Source organism: Passer domesticus, chromosome 6 (assembly GCF_036417665.1).
Source record: "Passer domesticus isolate bPasDom1 chromosome 6, bPasDom1.hap1, whole genome shotgun sequence".
Lineage (NCBI taxonomy): Eukaryota > Metazoa > Chordata > Aves > Passeriformes > Passeridae > Passer > Passer domesticus.
Genome location: NC_087479.1, coordinates 55,947,115 through 55,965,854, shown reverse-complemented (window position 1 = coordinate 55,965,854; position 18,740 = coordinate 55,947,115). Strand labels below are relative to the sequence as shown.

General features: G+C 35.6%; 1 protein-coding gene across 6 annotated transcripts in view; it reads right to left on the bottom strand.

Moving 5' to 3' along the window:
• The window catches only part of CCDC73 (coiled-coil domain containing 73), a 60,383-nt gene that overhangs the window by 30,033 nt on the left and 11,610 nt on the right, over positions 1-18,740 (bottom strand). For 4 of the 6 annotated variants that reach the window (XM_064425969.1, XM_064425970.1, XM_064425973.1 and 1 more), the window contains 6 exons: positions 17,192-17,338; positions 10,606-10,677; positions 7,263-7,334; positions 6,461-6,496; positions 5,997-6,071; positions 4,181-4,219 (listed from right to left, as the gene is read on the bottom strand). In XM_064425969.1, the coding sequence (XP_064282039.1) occupies positions 4,181-4,219; positions 5,997-6,071; positions 6,461-6,496; positions 7,263-7,334; positions 10,606-10,677; positions 17,192-17,338 (441 nt within the window). Of the gene's footprint in view, positions 1-4,180; positions 4,220-5,996; positions 6,072-6,460; positions 6,497-7,262; positions 7,335-10,605; positions 10,678-11,154; positions 11,272-17,191; positions 17,339-17,704; positions 17,922-18,740 lie in introns of those variants that run through there. The other 2 variants (XM_064425972.1, XM_064425974.1) reach the window with 2 other exon arrangements.

Here is an 18,740-nt window from a genome sequence, read left to right as displayed (position 1 = left end):
TATTTGGTGAATTTTAAAACTAATTTTTCTGAAGAGAATGGCTTAAATTAATTCCTCAGAAAGGATAACCATTTGTTTAGCTATCCAATCTATTTCTAATCTACAGTAGAGTAACACAGCAATTAAAATGGACTGGGCCAAATTCATTCCTGTGTGTAAATTCAAGTTACACCAGGATGCATCTGGCCCAGTCTGTTTGGCTTTGGCAAGGCTCCATTTCCACACAGTAACAAATGCAATACATGTCCAGGCATCAGAGGATAATAAAAGCTGATAGTAATCAAATGAAATGACCACCATAAGACTAGCAAAACAGGATATACAATACAAATTTCTCATGTTTTATAAGGTATGAAATTAAACACACTACAGCAAATGGAAAGTAATAATGGAAGCACTGGTAAAGAAACACCACCACTTACAGAAATCACTGCAAGGAATGTAGGTTGAAAACGTTCTTATACTTTCTCTTTTTCCTGAACATAAATTAACTGTTGAAGATCTGTGCTTAACTAATGCTAGGAGGTTAATTTTATAAGAAAAACATTAAAAGAAAAGATTTTCTTTGTTTTTCCTGGTAGTTCCCTCAGGTATATTTATTCTAAGAGGTCGATGAACAGGGACACAGCTCTAATTTGAGACTTGAACAGCTTGTAGCAAGATCTGAGGGGTTTTGCAGTTTTTAATATGGGTTTTTTCTTAGTGTTATCCCAACTCCTTTCTTTAGCCAGCAAGATAGTGTTAGTCCCTCCTCCTCTCTCAGAAAGTTGAAATGTGCTTTGCTACTTCACAGGGTTCTTTCCAGGGGGAAAAGGAATTGGCCTATTCTATCTGCAGGTTTTATTAAGAGCTTAACACTTGCCTAAATATGATTTTTGATGGCAGGCTGCTCTCCAGGCTTAACGCACAGAGAAATAAAAGCCCGAGTATGTGATTTGTCTCCTCCCAGTGAAAAGTCTGTATAACATTCTTCCACAGAAGCCAATCAAGAAACACCAGGAGACACTGCAGGATAGGGAGTGGATGACCCTGGAGCTGGAGTGAGACCCACAGAATCTTGGTTCTTCTTCCTTCTGTCTGATACTGCAAGACCAGGAATTATTGCCCTGCCCTCCACCAGTAATAAAGATAAGCTGGGATGGGGAGTGGAATTGATTGTGGCCATATGGCTTGTTGAGGCACAATGATTTCTTGGTGGAACTAGACCCGAGAAATAGCTCAGGGTCAAGTGGGTGACTGCAGAAACACAAAGGGGGAATGGCTCATATCTCAAAGATATTCTGGAAATTGAGTCACTAGTCAGAGGTACTCAGTGAAGCAGAAGGTGGTAACTGGGAGGTGAAAGTGTCAGAGAAACAAAGGAGATGCAATGGCATGGAGACCAAGGGCAAGATCACATGAAAATTATGCAACACACTACCAACTGTGGATCTTTGAAATAGGAATTTTTTTCACAACAGTCCCTCCAGTTCTCACCATTTTTCTACTTAAAATAATTGGGTTGAATTTATACTGTATCACTGCCTCCTCACTGTGTTTCTAAACAACATAGTATGGTTACAGGCAAACTCCTAAAAGATGCAGAAAGGAAACAAAAGCATCTTAGATTATTACAAACATACCAACTTTTAAAGTTTATTTAACATTTTGCAGTGATTTCTTTTTCATTCATTTGACAACTACACCTGTATTAGAAAACTAAATGGTGGCAGGGAAGTTCTCAGGAAATGCCTGTACTGTTAAAATATCTCTGACACATTTTGGCCTGTGCCAAGTAGGACTCACCTGACTGTGCCAGCAGCTCCTGGGCACAGTTCAGGTGGGAACACAGTTCCCCGTCTGCTGGGAATGATGTGGGTTATCTGGATCTGAATTCCCTCTTTTCTGTGGTAGGGTTTAAGCAACCTAGACCATCTGACTGCAGCTTCACTCAATGGTTTCACATACATTTGGTTTCCAATAAAAACAATAAGGGAAGACAAGAACAGATGCCACATACAGAGTCCTGGCATTCTCCAGTGTATCATCTGTCAGGAAACCAACACCTGACCATTTTCCTCTAGTTACTTCCTATTTTCAGCAGCAGGAAAAGAAATAAGAGCTCACTCTAAAGTGTATTCTATCAACTGAACTGGCTTTGTGGTAATCCCTCCTGACTGCATGAGTGCTACTGCCCATATACAGCGAGGTGCAAAACAACTGCTTTGCATACAAAAATCAACACTAATTGTGGGGGGAAAAGACGATAATAAAGACAAATAAATAATAAAAGACCAAAAAAATCCTTTGTTTGTCTCTACACTGTCGTTCAGTACAAAACAAACCTTCCACTATATCAAAATTATTGCATATATGGTAAGAATTATAACAGCACTACAATTTTTGCATAAACTTAACTGGACAACATGCTAAAACACAGTGTTTATGTAAAGTATTAACATTGCATATGCCATTCTAAAAGAACAGAACTAAAGGAATAAAAACAGAATAAAAAGCTACATCAGTAAGGCACACCCAGTCCCCAGCACACACAGAAGCACCTTCACTGACTGGCAGGGTTTCTAAGGTGCCAGATATAAACTGAGCAGCACATCTGCTTACTCTCAAAACACACACCAGAGAACCACCTAATCTGTCTTTAACAAAATTGAAATAGAAATGGGTCTCAGATAAATGACTGGTTCAGAATTTCATCTACTTGATTTTTAAACAGTTTGCCATTGGTGATGACCAAGAATCTACATGGGCAGCTACTCCTTTGATCCCTTGAATGCTCCAAATATTTCAGTGCAACCACTCAGGGAGTAAAGTTGGTAGAATTTGACCTGGTCTAAAACTGCATTAGCCCACTACTGCGAAAGGTTATAGGAAAAAATTCACTTTTGTTTACCTTGTGGGATATTTTGATTTCATCATGTCATATTAGAGCATTTTGCCTAAATAAGTCCCAACTGGAGGTGTTCTGTTCAGTGCTACATGCAAAAGAGGATTTCCAGCATCTTGCCCCCACTCAATAGCATTTTAAATTACCATACTCTGGATCAAAGCAAATGCTTTCAAAACATTCAAATGATCATTTAATGAAAAGTTTATGAACATAAGAAATATATTTCTTTAAGCAGCACAGATGCATTTCCAGCTTAAAGAAAAGGTGCTGTCCTTTAAATAGTCTCGTTCATATGGCAGACTGAGCTTGTAAGTGATGAAAGAAAGATAATAAGTAAAATGACCTAAACGAAAGTTCAGTTATTCTGTATATTTTCAACACATTTTTAGATCAGCATTTTAGGAAAAAATACAAGTTAAAAGTGAAGTAAGACAAAACACATTTTACGTTGCCTTTGATCTTTAACTTGTAGCCTTATCTCCCAGGTCAGAGGGCACATTATTCAATTTCACCATATTTTGTGTAAAACCACTGTAGCGTTGAAGATGACTTTCAGTACAAATGTCATGGTACTTAAAGCTAAACTGGACTCTAGTTTTTTGAGCTTCTTAATTAAAATCCCAGTTTGTAATGGTCTGACAATATTATCTTTATTCTTTCCAGTTGAGCAGCAGCAGAATTTTCACAGCATTTATTCAATCAAGCCTAGCAATGTTTCTGTGGCTCACTCTTTCACTTCCTAAAACAGACAACAGGGTTCAGAGCCACTATGCTGTCACTCTGGGTAAATTTATTCCCTGTGTCAAAGGGAGTGAGCTGCACTGGATGAAATCTAAACTGTTCAGGGAAACTGATGTTAAGAACTAATTCTCAGGAGTTAAAAAGAGTGAGAAGGAAACCACCAGTTTTTCTTAAAAACAAAATCAAGAACTGCTAGGAATTCTCTATTACTTTTTGAGCTTATTATGCTAGATCGTATCAGAGTAATAAAATTACATTATTTAAATGATAGTCCCTTAAAAAATCTTTAATCTATAAAGAGAATAAATGTACCAATTCTACTTTAACTCAGTGAGAAAAAATACCACATGCTGAACAGTAGCTATCATACTACAAAAACCTAAAAACATTGCATTTACAAGATTTTCAGATTTGAAGCTGATACCTCTTTGGGTTACTTGTAATAACTATCATATATCATTTAAGTATTAAAGCCAGTTAGTAGTGGCTTATACCCCAAGCATACTCTTTTCATTAAAGCTTCTTCCTTTTTCACTTTCATTATTTTCTTACCATTTCATTCAGTTTCTTTTGTAAAGTGTATTTTGAAATCTGTAAAACAACAGAGAGTTATTCATTAAATGGTACTTACATTTTTTCTGACAACAACCTGCATAATTAAGTATTTTTATGCCAAGGATTTAATTGCATTTGTTATAAATCCATCCAATACAGTAATGCTGGTTTTGAATTACTGATGGCACAATTTCATGTATTATTAGGTTCACTTTATTTCATAATGTTACTTCAGTATTTAAATTACATAAAACCATTTTACACTGATTTGTTACTAGAGAACTTTTGAAAAAGTGCATAAATCCTTGTATTTTCTGACAGGCATCATAAAAACAACATGCAAATGGACCACAGTCTGTAAACTAGACCTTTGGAAATAAACAGAGGAGAAGACAAAGATAGAAATTCCCTCAACTGCTACAGGAATAGAAATGTGTTCCCTGTTGGAAAAAAACAACAACAAAAAAATCTTAGTAGATATTCTAAATGGTAGTATATAAAGATATAATGTAACAATCTCACATGCTTTAATAATATACGTGAGGTATATATACTGACAGAGTATTTTGATTTGCATAATGCTTAAGCATAAGAGGGAAAAACAGAGTGTTGTCAAAGAACCCAGAGTGTACAAATGTTATACAGAAAATATTACTGCTAAGAAAAAACCTAGAGAAAAATCATTTTAAGGCAGGGTTCTGAATCTACAGAGAAGAACACAGATCTGAATTAAAAGTTCTTCACTGTTGTATCAGGCTCATTTCCAAACAATCTCCCTGTGAACACATGTCCACTGTGACCTCCTGCTTCCTCAAGCCACAGCAGAATTTCCTAGATCTGAACTGTACTGTGACACAAATGCTTGATCTTGAATCAAATGCTTGATTCAACATTTAAGATTTTTTTTTTTAAATTTGTGATTCATCTTCCAAAAGAAAGGCCAGTGGGATCTTTCATTACTCTTGCTGTCCACATATTATGTTCAGCAGACCATGGAGGGATGGATATTGTACATCATCTGTGCTATGCCAAGGCTCGAGCAAGCAACAAAATCCTTACAGATATTGCTCAGAAGTCCAGGCATAAAAAACAATTTCTTTTGCTCCTGAAGTACATTCAGTGTTAACTAAATGATAAAACAAACAGTCTGCTACCAAGTGAATGCATTCCATTATAAGAGAATGTTAATAAGAACCAAAACAGGTTTCAAAATCATAGTAATAATCCATTAGAGCCATTTTGTTTTTAACAGAATTATTATTCCACTCAGTTTTGAGTAGAAAAATAATTAGTTCCTGGTAACACCTGAAATCTGGCAATGCATTACAATGCTAGAGATCATTTTCAATATATCTGCCTTGGTCTTAAGCCATGGGTCAAGTATAAATACAGAAACCTCCCAGTGAAACAGAGGAAACCACTGAAAAACACAGGCAGCACTGCAAGGTGGAGGCCTGGGGTGAATACTTAGTTCTGTTTAGGAGTCCAAAACCAGGGATCCCAGGCAGGTGTGAAGTAGGAAAACAAGAATGTGAAGGAAGAGGAAGACTGGAAATGAAAAGAAAGCACATTTCACACACTGTTCGGACTTTTGAGTCTTCTGGAGGAAAAGAACATTAGCTGGAAAGTTCATTTAAAGTAGTCACTGAAAACTAGAACATAAACTCAGTTTTACAAAGTGAGGTGTCCTAGAAAGATTAAACAATAAGGCCTTACAGAGCCTCTTAAAATGAACTATTGTTTTACTAGTATAAAAGTAAAACCAAAACACTTGCATTTAAAGAAATGTTATTTTACAAAAGCAATAGTTTACCTGTAATGCTTTTAATGTTTCTTTCAGTCCATCAATTTCTTTTTCTTTTGTTTCTACAGCAAGTTGGTATTTTCCCTTTCAACAAAAGCTGTACTTCAGGATTTAGGCAGAATAAATGCATTTACAAGAATTTATCAAAGAATGCTACAAAAATAGTGTTACTCTGCTATGACAGAACAATTCATTGGTGAATAATTCAGCTAAATAATTTTAAAATGTACATAAATATCGCTATAAAAAGAAAAAACACAATAGTGCATTTTCCCACTTCTGACTCTATTCATCAAGCCTTTGGCTTTCATCAAGTCTACGGCTCTTTTTTGTTATGGTAAAGGCCATAACAAAAAACATAATGTAATTGCAATACACATAGTTTATACTTAGGATATGTTTGGTATGTTTATATAATTATCATTTGCTTATGCTCTTCTTTGGATGACAAACAACAAATAATTGTAGAGTACCTTTTCTTCTTCCATGGCAAACATTCTTGCCTGTAACTTGGTTGTCAGTCACATTAAAAAAATCAAAACAAAACAAAAAAATCAGAACAGCACATGGCAATAATTTTATTTATTCAACAAGACAATATAGTTATATTAACCTGCACAGTATAATTCCTGGATTTTCTATATATGGGAAACTGTAGAACTCTACAGTTCTACAAGGAGAAGTTTGTAAATCTCAAATTATTTTTTCAAGGAAAAAATCTAATGGCTTGTCAGTTTCTTTTTTGTGTGACATGACTGCATTAATGACAAATTCTTCATCACCATGGGCAACAGTTTCAGCTCCTGTGAATATTCTCTGCAAGGCCTCTCAGCACTTGTGTTTGCTCACTGTAATATGGAGAATAAAATGCAAGAGTGAAACACACTTTCAAATGTTGAGCAGGGTCATTTGTGTGGCAGATCTTCTATCAGGGTTTATGAATCTACCTTTGCAGAGGTCATGCTAAATTAGAGGGGGAAAACCAAACAAAGCAGAATAGAGAAAGTATTAGAAGAAGCATTATCTTCTCTAGGAGGTTTTTGAAATATAAAAACAAAAAATTCCAGGAGGAGGGGCATCTGGAAAATACTGCCAAAATACATGCATAGTGGTGTGGCCAGAAGAAAGGATGTGATTTTGATTTTTATTTTTTGAGCTGTATATTCTAACATTTCATATGCAATAGAAAAATATTTTCATACTAAGTGATAACTTGCTATGATGCCACCATATTTTAAAAGCCCACAGTTAAAGCCAAAGGCTTTGTTTTGTTACCTGTTTTTTAAAAGCTGCCATAGCTTCTTTATTTTGTTGTTGCAGTGTGTCGGTCTGATGCTGCAGAGTTTCCTGCTCATGTGAAATAACAACAGTGTGAGTTAAGTATTATCTTAGAGCAAATCATAATCAAGTATTTCAAGAAAAGGCTGGCTTATTGTTAAATATTTTTAGAAAGATGCAACTGACTAAAAAACCCTGAAGACTAAAAAGACACATTTTTTAAACTAGTGATTGGCTTTTTGTAGAAGCTTCTCTTTCATTCTTAACAGGTAACAATTCTCCTTTCTCCTGTATTCTCTGGAATACAGACCTTTTACTAGGACTTCTGTAAGCAACTCCTACCCATCCCATCAGCCTGCAGAAACAATTCACATCCACTGCCAGCTTAAGACAGAACTTTGGAACTGGTGCAGTTATTTACAACAGAATTTTAATATCCGTTAAAAATAGAATCCCATTGAAAACTAACTATCTGTTCTTCTGTTTATAGTTAAATTTCAGTCATTTACCAAGCTACCTGAAAGAGCTGAAGGAACACAGAAATAACTAAGTGTAATGCAATAGTATGAGATTTTTATCACCCTCTAGCCTGGTTTTATGTCCATCCATAAAAACAAGAAAATGAGTGAAGATGTACTTTTTTTGGTATTATTATTTCATATCATATTCTCATAGGCTACACTCTACAAGATGGAAATCTCCAACATCTTTAAGCACTGTATTCTCTATAAGATACTTCACCTTTACCTTGGAAGGTATGCATGGAAGACCAGGTTTTTTCAGTTCTAAACACTGAAATATTAGGTAAAAGTAGTTAAGAGGCTCTATCCTTGAACAGCAATCTCAAAATATAGATGAGTGTTTAGCTTAGAAATATTAGTTTGTAACAGGAAACAATCCAGTAATGACTGCACAAAAAAAATTTAAGATTATTAAAAAGAATGAATGGGAGAAAATAAATTGAAAATCTGTATCATACACAAGGAGTCCAATTTCTTCATCTGCCTTAATAGAAATTGAGAGTTTTTAAACAAAGTCCCTTCCAAAATTGCTGTTTTCTCCAGCAAGTTGGTGTTGCTTCCACACTGTACAAGTGAGAGCTGTTGCCTCTTGCTAGAAGACAAGAATCTGTGGAGATAACATGTTGCATATCCATACTTATGAACTCATCATAAGAGGAATAGAGGAAGTTTTGATTATGTGTAACAAACAATGCACAGTACATAAATGAATATTCAGAAGCACATAGAAGTCCTGAGAAATGTTTTCCTGAGGCTGTCCCTCAGCCCTGTGTCCAAGGACAGGTTTTCCAGAGGGTGACAGGCACGTGAAGTAGCAAGGCAGAAAAGTACTGCAGGCACAAAAAAAATCACCTGCTCACCACAGGAATAAAATCTTACATTCACAGCACTGCCAAATTAAGATGGCACTATAAAATACAGGAATTCAAGGCAATATCATGGAATAAATTATGTAGTTATCAATCTGGTTTCATTAAACAGTCATCCTTTATATAACTTTATTACAGATGTAATGGAAAAAAACCCCATGCTGAACTCTTTATAGCATACTACTATCTTGTACTAAACATTCAACTGAGGTATTTTATTTTCAAAAAGATAGGGCAGTGTCTACAAATATTCATTTTCTAACAAGCCTTACACACAAGACTATCAGATAAAATGATTGTATTATCTCTGTCAGAAATTAAGACTTGGAAGAAATACCATATATGTCATGTATGTGCGATACAGTGAGACTGAAGAAAAAAAGCAGAGTTTTTTTTAAATATGAAAAAAATCAGCTTTGATATTGTAATGTTATATGAGTATAGATTTAAAGGCATATCTTCTCCAGTTATTGTTTCCCCTGCTTGAGTGTCTTTTTTTCAAGAGCAGCAGCAGTATATTTATAAAATGTAGACAAGCTGTAATATTGTAATATGACTTAGCTGAAATAATGTCTTTATTTCAAACTAGTTAGCTAAATTTAAGGTAAAATAAAATGAATAACAGAAATGTTGACTGAAAGGGAAATCCATGAAGGAAATGGTAAAACAGAACCTTTGACAAACCAGAGGAAGATGTCTACTTATGGAACTACTGCTGTGGTTAACATGATTCTGCATTCAGAAACATCCAGGTCACAAATTCAACTTAAATGCCATACTTAGAATTTTCATCTTATTGTAGCCTCCCAGACTGGAAATTTGTATTAGCTTGATCCTTTGAAGTTCCAGAATATTTGCTCACATGAAGTTCCCAAAATCTACCACTCATTGATCAGCTCTGCCATGTGCCAATGTTAAGTGCAAAGTACAGGAACAGAGTTCACCTCACTACCTGTAAGTCCCATTCCTTTATGAGTGGTAAATTAAATTGCTGTTAAGGTCTTAGAATGGGTGGAAATCCTCCCTTTTGAACCCAGAATATTAAGCACTGCAAAGCTAGGTTAAGAAAAGCAAAGAAGGGTTACAAATTGAAAGCACTCTTGCTTTTACAAATATAAAATGTTTCCTGTTTCTGTGTGCACATATATATCTTTCAAGAAAGAAAAGCACAGAGTTAGGATTATTAATTTAAGATGGTTAGGATGAACTCCAAGATGAACTAGCCTTCCTTTACAACTAAGATGTTAAATATCCCAAGATCAAGGATAGAGCTGAAATTATTGTTTTTTCTGGGGCTGTAAAATATACGGAGTGCAGCCTTTTATCTCGTGCCCTAGTGACAGGGGTCATAGGTTTGATTGTATTAAAGAAGGGAATGCATTTCCTAGCAAAGCATAACCTCAGGAGCCCTAACTCTGAGAAGAATGTTGGACTTAGGTTCCTGAATACTTCATTTCCAACATTTAAAAGCTGACAGACTACTTCTGAGTAAGGGTAACATACAACTTCATGTTCAAAATAACTTTTTGGAAAAATCTCCACTTCCAAAAGACTGCAAGGGAAGTTGTTTATGCACTGATATTTGCACTTGCCAAAGCCAAGCACAATACAGAGAAGCTGCTACACAGCTTTCCCCACGTGTCAACATGCCTCAGATTCAGCTAAACGTCCCCCTGCTTCAGTATTTCCATCTCTTTTGACTGAAGATTGCAAAGTCATGCCAAATATTATTACATTATCTTGTTAAAAACATTGCTAAACTGGGCACAATCCAAATCAAAAGAAAACCTACAGATGTTCATGACTAAATAATAAGCTACTGGCTAGAACATTCCACTATTGAAATTAAAATAGCTCTAAAAAGAGGAATTGTAATAAATCACAATTTATATTAACATATTAAAATTAAATCTCAGCAGGTAAAACACTAAAAGCACACAGGAAAGTTACCTTTTGCCATTCAAGTTCCTGTTTCTCTATAACAATTTTGTTTATTTGGTCTTCATAATTAGTTTCTGTTTCCTAGTTAAAAACAAACATTAAAAAAGTCAAAACACTGAGAGGAAGTGAAATTCAGTGAGACACAGAAGTGCATACAGATAATCATAATTAATGAATCAGAATCTTTGGAGCACCTTAAATATTCAGCTCAAAGCATTTGGATCTTTATTCTTTGTGACATCTCCTAGGACAACTGAAAAGTTTTCGTCAGTGATTACTTCGGTTATTATGGAAAAAGTGAAATATTTATCATTATTTTCTATGCCAAGAAGCCTTCTGACCTACCAAAAGAAACTGAAACAGAATCATGGGTAATCAACACATATTTCTGATAATATGAGCCACCAGAAAATCCGAGAAGACCATTACTGAGGTCCAAAGTTTCCCCCAGGATCCACAAAAGGTACCAATAGCAGGAAAATGTGTTACAGATCCTGTTCTTGCAGAAGCACTTTGTCAAGCATCAAACAATTACTTTTGATAACAAATGAGAGTTACCTTCTGATAATCACAGTTGCTAAATATTTACATGAATTTTCCTGAAACGCTCTGGTATTAAAGTTAATTTTTCTCAACAGGAATCGGCTTCCCTTTGGGAATCCAATTTTTATGAGCACTGCCCTTCCTTCACAAATCCAATACTCAAAAAAAAGGAAGAACAAAAGATGAACAGTCACGACTTCCTGCAAGAACAATATTCAGGTTTTTGATGCATGTCATAAGCAACTCAGCACTGTCCTGTTTTTGCACATAGTCAAAAAGAATGAATATCCTTCAAGGACCTGCAGAGCGGCACTAATGTGCCACTGACCTTCAGAAGGCTGCTTTCTGCCTTTGCTCTGCACACTGATGGGCAGCTTGGGAAAGCCACCACTTTAAGGTAAGCCTGACTTCTCTTTGATGAATCATTGCACCAACATTTACTGAGGTCCAGCAAGGGCCAAGCTGACTGTGTGAGGGTAAAAGAATACTCCCAATACTTGAACTGTACATTTTGATATATTACGCGCAAATTTTACGCTGTTTTTAAGTTCAACTTCACTACAGCTTAAATCTCACAATCTTAATTGTTGGAAAAATTCCAGTACTCTTGAAGTGACTCACACCTCATACTGGTTAGAACCTTTAGGAAACAGTCACAACTTGGGAAAAAAGGCCATGGCTCTCTCTAATAAAAAAACAAAAGAAGGCCTCAAAAGGTTCATTCTCTTAATACTGGGGTTTAAGTACAATTCTACCAAATTGCAAGACCTTGAACAACTACTATTTGCCATGAGACTAAAAAGATCCCACCTCTGGATGAAGCAACACCTTTCCTGACACACAAAGAACAAATGGAGGCTCTTTCTCCTTCCCAAGTGAAGGAGAGAACACAAAATGTTTTGGCTATAAAATATACTGCAATTCTTTCTGAAGTCCAGTAGGAATAAGGGCTCCAAGTTTCTGATTCAAGGACATTTATAACACTTCAACAATTGATGCAAAACAGTGTTGAAGATTTTGCAACCCTTTCTCACTTAATACAATACCTGATTCATAGTCCTCAAAAAAAAAAAAACCAACCAAAAGTGCAAAATATGTCCCAAGTGAATCAAAATAATTCTTTGACATATTTTATAGTGTTTTAGGGTCAAAACTGACTGTCTTGATTAGCAGACAGTTTACAGGCACACATCTGTAGAGAAGCACATTTCTTTCCACATGAGGCTACTCCCAAGCATTTCAAGATTCTTGCAGACATTCTAAATATATGCCTCAGCTCTCATGTGAATTTTACATATAAAATAGGTATTTAAAACTAAAACTTGGCTCATGGAGAACCAGAGAAAAGTTCTTAAACTTTTGCTTCTCTGATATATACTGGTAGAATACAGATGGAGAAGAAACCTAAAGACTTCATATGACTTACGGTAAAAAAAAAAAAAAGAGCACTTAAAAGATTATCAGTGATTCCCAGTTCTGCTTCAACAAATAGTGCTGCTCAGTTGCAATGATTTTTTTTTTCTGGTACTATTCTATAAGTACTGAAGGAAAATGCATCCCCCTAATTTCCCTTGAGTGATAAAATGAGATTGGCTTGAAGCTTTTAAAAAGGTGTGATCTTCAATCCTTTCTGTTACTAAGCAACAAATGCTACGAAAATTATATATTATTAACAAAAGTCTTTCTCAAAATGGTAAGAAAATGGCCTTAAATTCCATTTTAAGTGAGCCCTTTGCTGTGAATACTTAAGAGGATAAGAAGCAAAGTTCTAAGTGAACAATACTCCTCCAACTTACACCCAAATTATAAAGGTGTATCTGGAAGCTATCAAAAATGTGCATGTATGTTACTATGGCTGAGAAACATCACAAATACTTAAACTGAGAATGACAATTACATGATAAAAACATTCTCACATGAAATCGCCAACAGTTAAAAACCTTATCCATCATTTTTACATCTTCCAAAGGACATTTATAGTTTACCCATTTTGAATTGAAAGCTTCTAAAACTTGTGTGAAGCACTTTTTTTTTTTTAGAAGTTCTATCAGCTGTTTAATAAGACAAAAATGTTTTTGTTAGGAGAACAATATTGTCTATAACTCTCATGAGGGATCAAAAACCCACCAAACCTTAAAAGTGTTCATTTTTTATTAGATGCCTTAGGACTACATGGATTTAAGTGTTTTTATAAAAAAAGACTACCATAACAATAAAAGAGGAGTAATTTGATGGTTTATTTACTCGTTATAACCTTTAGAAAGTGTCAAACCTTCTTTAAAGTGTTTGCTTCAGGCTGTAGTTTTACAAGATGGGCTGTGGATTGGTCAAGCCCCCTCGATTCTTGACCCTGAACAGATTTAGGAACAGAGTACAGCTGGCTCATGTCCAAGCAGCCAAAACTGCTTCTAGGTACTTTTATTATCTTTTTTGAACTTGCAGTCTCCCTCCTACAAAATTGCACATCCAATTTTCATGCAGCTCAAAGAGTACTCACAGAAACTACAATTTCTGATTCTTTCATACTATAATTAGAAATTCCTTCATGAACTAAGCAGACCAGTACAATTTTTAGTAGATCTCATGGATATTGTTCTTAAGCTTTGTTTCCAGGACAAATGTTAAAAGGAAAGAAGATATTTATAGAAGCATTATTCTACCTTTAGTTTCTGATAAAACACTGTTGGATTTTCATAGTTATGACAGTTGAGAAAAAGCAATAGCAACCTATATTTGGAATCTAGTCTCAAAAACTTTCCATTTTCAGATGCAGAGACACAAATTTGTACCAACCACTATTTTTCCTTTGGAAATTTCATTGGTCTCTCTTCGACTCCACTGCATGGATTACAATTACTCTACAATTAAATAGATCTCTCCTATCAAAATATATTCTTAGAAACGCCTGCATTGATACTTGGAACGCTGTCCAACTGCAAGTAATCAGTTTCTGATCAAAAGCCACATTACTCACAAACACAGAAATTATCATCTAACACACTGCTTGCTGACTCAAACAATATCACAGGATGTCATAGTCATGAGATCTGAAATTCAGTGCTGTTTATTCTCTTAAATCCACACACTTACTTTTTTTCCCCGATATTCAGCTGTCCTTGTGTCTGTCATTTTACTAAAAAAAAATCCCTAATTTACACTTAGGTGTAAAATCCAGTTAAAAGGCTGTTAGGAAGAAAGGTTACTCAGCTGGCTGCAGAGCAAGAATGACAAATATTGGAAGTAAGTGAAGGGACATCCAGCACAAAAGGATCACTGGCTTTGTCAGTGCTGGATGAGTGGGAAAGCTAAACTGGAAAAAACAGAAGACCCACTGGAGTGTGAAGTAATCCCTGTGAGGCAGGGGAAAGAGAAATATAATTTTTTTGTGAATTTTAATTACTTACATATTCATATTATGTCAGTCCTATGGAGAACAAAGACCCTGTGAATAGCCAAAGGAACAAAGTGAAGCTGCATCAAGTATAATCATTTAAGCAATTATTGTTTAGAACAAACTTGCACAGCTATCAAGAATTAGGGTTTCCTTTGGAAGATGAAAGAGATGAACAGTCCCTTACTCTGAGCAACTCTTCTAAAGTATTTTTGAGAGCTTACCTACAGTATCATGACATTGAGTAAGGATTGCAACAAGTCTCTCAAAATATTTTCATATTTAAGAGTTTGCTCTTTATAAGCTTCACACAGATAACTTCGCCCACAAATTTATTTTTTAATCTGAATTTGTACTGCAGTTTAACCAACCATTCCAGGCACTTTATTAAACTCAGAATACACAATAGGCCCTGTCCCAAAGTGTCTCCTGTTGGAAGTGACAAGCAAGACCAAGAATGGGAAGAAAAACAGATGCAAACAGAGGTAAAATAATCTCATCTGGCCAAGTCAGAGGTCAAAGACAAATCAGAGTAAAATCCATGGTACTGGCTCTACTGCCTCCTTCAGCTTATCAGCCTACTGAACCTCACAAGCAACCTGGGAAGTAGGAGTAGTAAGAAACCTGCAGAATTTTCACTTTTACTGCACGTTCTGATGGAGCAGATGACACAGTCTTTGTGTTTCATTCTTTGCCCAGGAAAAATTAGCATGGTGCAAGACAGGCATTGTAATTCTCAGTTATCCCTATATTTTGGTCTATGCACTACCTCTCAGGGCTGATTAAAAATTTACAGAATAACCTCACGTTGACTGAGTTTGTAAGAAATTCATAGCTAAAATGGGGGGAGGGTTTTGTAGGGGTATTTTAAACCAAAAACATCCATACAAAATTCTACTTTAAAAGATAAAAATGAACACTACTAGGCATAAGCCACATTATTCAAGAACTCTTGCTTCTTCAAAATACCTATGTTTTATATTCCAAACTTCAAACATACTAAGCAAGCAGCCCTGAACTATCAAAACCAACCAAAAATGCATTCAAGGACACTCCAAGAGTTCAATCTGGCTGTCTGTAAATTGCTTACTTTTTTAACCTAAATTTCTAACTAAACAGGTAAAGATATACATATGTATATATTTTTCTAGGGTAAAGGAAAGCACAGCTATTTCAGAATCTTAGGACCACGTCTTAACTGTGAAATTGGCTCTTAGCATTTACATCAATTTTCAAATTAAAAACAATTTCAAGGCAAAAAATTACTCACCCTTCTGAGACAACTTTTACAAAATCACGGCCACAAACTCTTGTAGTATAGCAGACACAAAAAGGCATAAAAACCCAAAGAAAAATGCCAAAAGATGAAATCCCATGGCACTCCGTGAACACTTTAAGCTCTGACCAAGTGCATTAAAAGTGCAACCATGTAAATTCAGCTAAGTAGTCTTGTAAAAAAAATATACTCTGATCACTATAGAGTAGTAATTGTTGTTGTTATTATTATTATTATAATTATTGGTATTATTATATCATTATGCATCTAATAATGAAGTTGAATTATTCAGTCTTTACTTTTAATATTTTTTAAATAGTCTGACTAGACTAAACACTACCATTGTAACACAGGTACCATTGTAACACAGGTCTGGGGATCACAGCATGGGGGCTTCAACAGTACTACACCAAGAACCATCATGCAGCCTTTTCTCTCTTTTTTTTTTTCTTTTTAATGGCAGTCATTCTCTTGTTTACGGCTTTTAAAGAGAGGATTATAGCATTTCACTTAGATTAAAATAAGCATAAATCAAGCATGTCATCAATACTAATATTTTAGAAGTAATAATACACGTCTTTTGAACAGGTCAAATTCATCAGATGAAGAAAAATACACTTTAGGTCTTTCAATACACACACAACAGTTCAGAAAACCTAAGGGGAGAAATAGAAATGTTTACATACACACAACTGAAAAAGTAACCACAGAAAAATAAAGTGACAAATTAACTACAAGAAAAAACAGCTGCCTTTACCAGCACAGAAACAATTTGACCTTGGTACTACTACAAGATGATTCAGCTCATTTCAAAAACAAACCCCTAACACTCAATACACTATTTATTGCAGGGGTCTTGCTCCATAGTTTAGTAATGTAAAAATGGTGAAATAAAGTGGTTTTAATATAGCTCTTTGCCCACACAGGTAATTCTGAAAAGCACAAGTAAACAGCCCAAATCACCACTTTTCTAGCAAATGGCAAATCAATTACGAAAAGAGAAAGACTTGGGAACTTGGAAAACACTTGGATTCTTTCTTTTCATTTTGTATCAAAGGCTGCTCTTAAAGAGAAGAATTATAATGAAAGACAATAATTTAATGTAGCTTTTCTCAATATCCTGATTATGAACTCTGGTAACTTCTTATGTTGTTACGGAAAAACCAAATTCATTCCCATACAACCCTGTTGCCTTGTGCTGTCTACAGGGAAATTTGTAACACACCCAATACCTAAACCCATTATATTTTTAAACTAAACCCTGGCTGGTGAATCACTTAAAATACAGCATTAGGTTTAGCCACACTTATGCAGCATTTTCTGATTACCTACAGAGAGACAGAAATAAGACACAGAAAGAGCAAATCCAATAGAAACAAATTTACCCTTCTTATACGCAGCTCTTCTATGGCCTCCAATAAACTCGTTTTAAAGTCCAACAGTCGAATGGAAAGCAAAGTCTCTGATGGACTTGGAAGAGTAGAGTCAAGTGCCTGTGCTTTAAAGTCTTCATCCATTCTTTGAGCTGCTTTCTGCAAAATAAAGATAAGCATTTCCTCTCCAGTTTATCTGTAAGGGAATACCCAAACTGCAAAACTTTCAAATATGGAGGCAGAATCTTTTTGCAAAGAGTAAAACTACTACTTATAGATACCATGTAATTATCAATATTTTCATTTGAAAGTAATGCGCAGTACTGTAGGAAAAAAGCAAATAGAATTATCAGTAATTCACAATATTCCTTTGCTTCTCCTCTGTATTTCTTGGCTTGGTTTTAGTTTTAAGCAAAAACTTTGATGAGCAGACAGAAGTAGTAGAGTTTTTTCCCAGTTACTGCCCTGCACTGACATGAAGGTGCTGCAACACACACACTGTGCCATGAAAAAGTTGCTGCCTACCTTCAAGATGTCAAAGATCACAAGACAGGCCCAATTTTAAAAGAGATCTTTGGTCTGAAATTAGGGACTTAAGGTAATGCTTGCAGTCTCTGCATCTGAATTTTATCAAGAAGTCATTCTCTTCCGACAAGATCCTGTACCAAAAAGATGTACTCTGAGCCAGCTGCAACAACTGTTGTCAAGCAAGGAGTTACACAAACAGGAGCCCCAGGTGCCTCTGTAAGGACAAAGCAGGTTTGTTAGAGACCCCAGAGCTGACCACAACACTCACATTTTATTCACAAAAACGTAACAACTGCAGGTATTTCCCCTGTTTTTCCCAGATTATATTTTTTAATCCTTGAGACTGAATTTTCAGCAGTGCACCAGAACACACAATGCTATCCCTGCCAGACACACCCCTGGTGTTTCTGCACTAAGAATTACGGAGGCAGGGGCAGAGCACAGGAGTTATGACTGACCTGGCTGCTGCCACAGAACCCTTCGGAAGGAATTCCTGCAGGAAGAGCAGAGACCTGGTCTGTATCATGGGGCCATAACAACTACAAATCAGGGCTCACCATTTTTTCTTCTGTTGTCTAAATAAAACCCTAACATAGATCACATTTAAGCTGCTTGGTCATGGATAATAGATTGACTCCTTGTTTAGCTGCCCCACCACAAAAGTTACTCTGTTAGTAAAGCAATAGTTTTGCTAAAAGCAAAACAATCAGGCTCCTTTTTTGTCTTTCATTCTAAAACATATGACTAACACTGAGCTGTTCAATATGAAGTCTATGAATTCTTTTGTCAGTGTCAAAACGTGTATGTTTGAAGGACTTCTGAAGAGGCAGCAAATAAAGCCTGAATAAGAACCATGTACAAACATGGAGCACTTCAGGCAACAAATCTGTTGTGTCAATATGCCAACATGAATCAGGCATTGTGCAGGCAATCTGCAGACACTGTAGACTGAAGCTGTTTAGATTTTTTAAAAGTAATACATAAGGATAAAAAAACCCCGCTATTTCTATTTTAGCCAAAGAACTTAGAATAA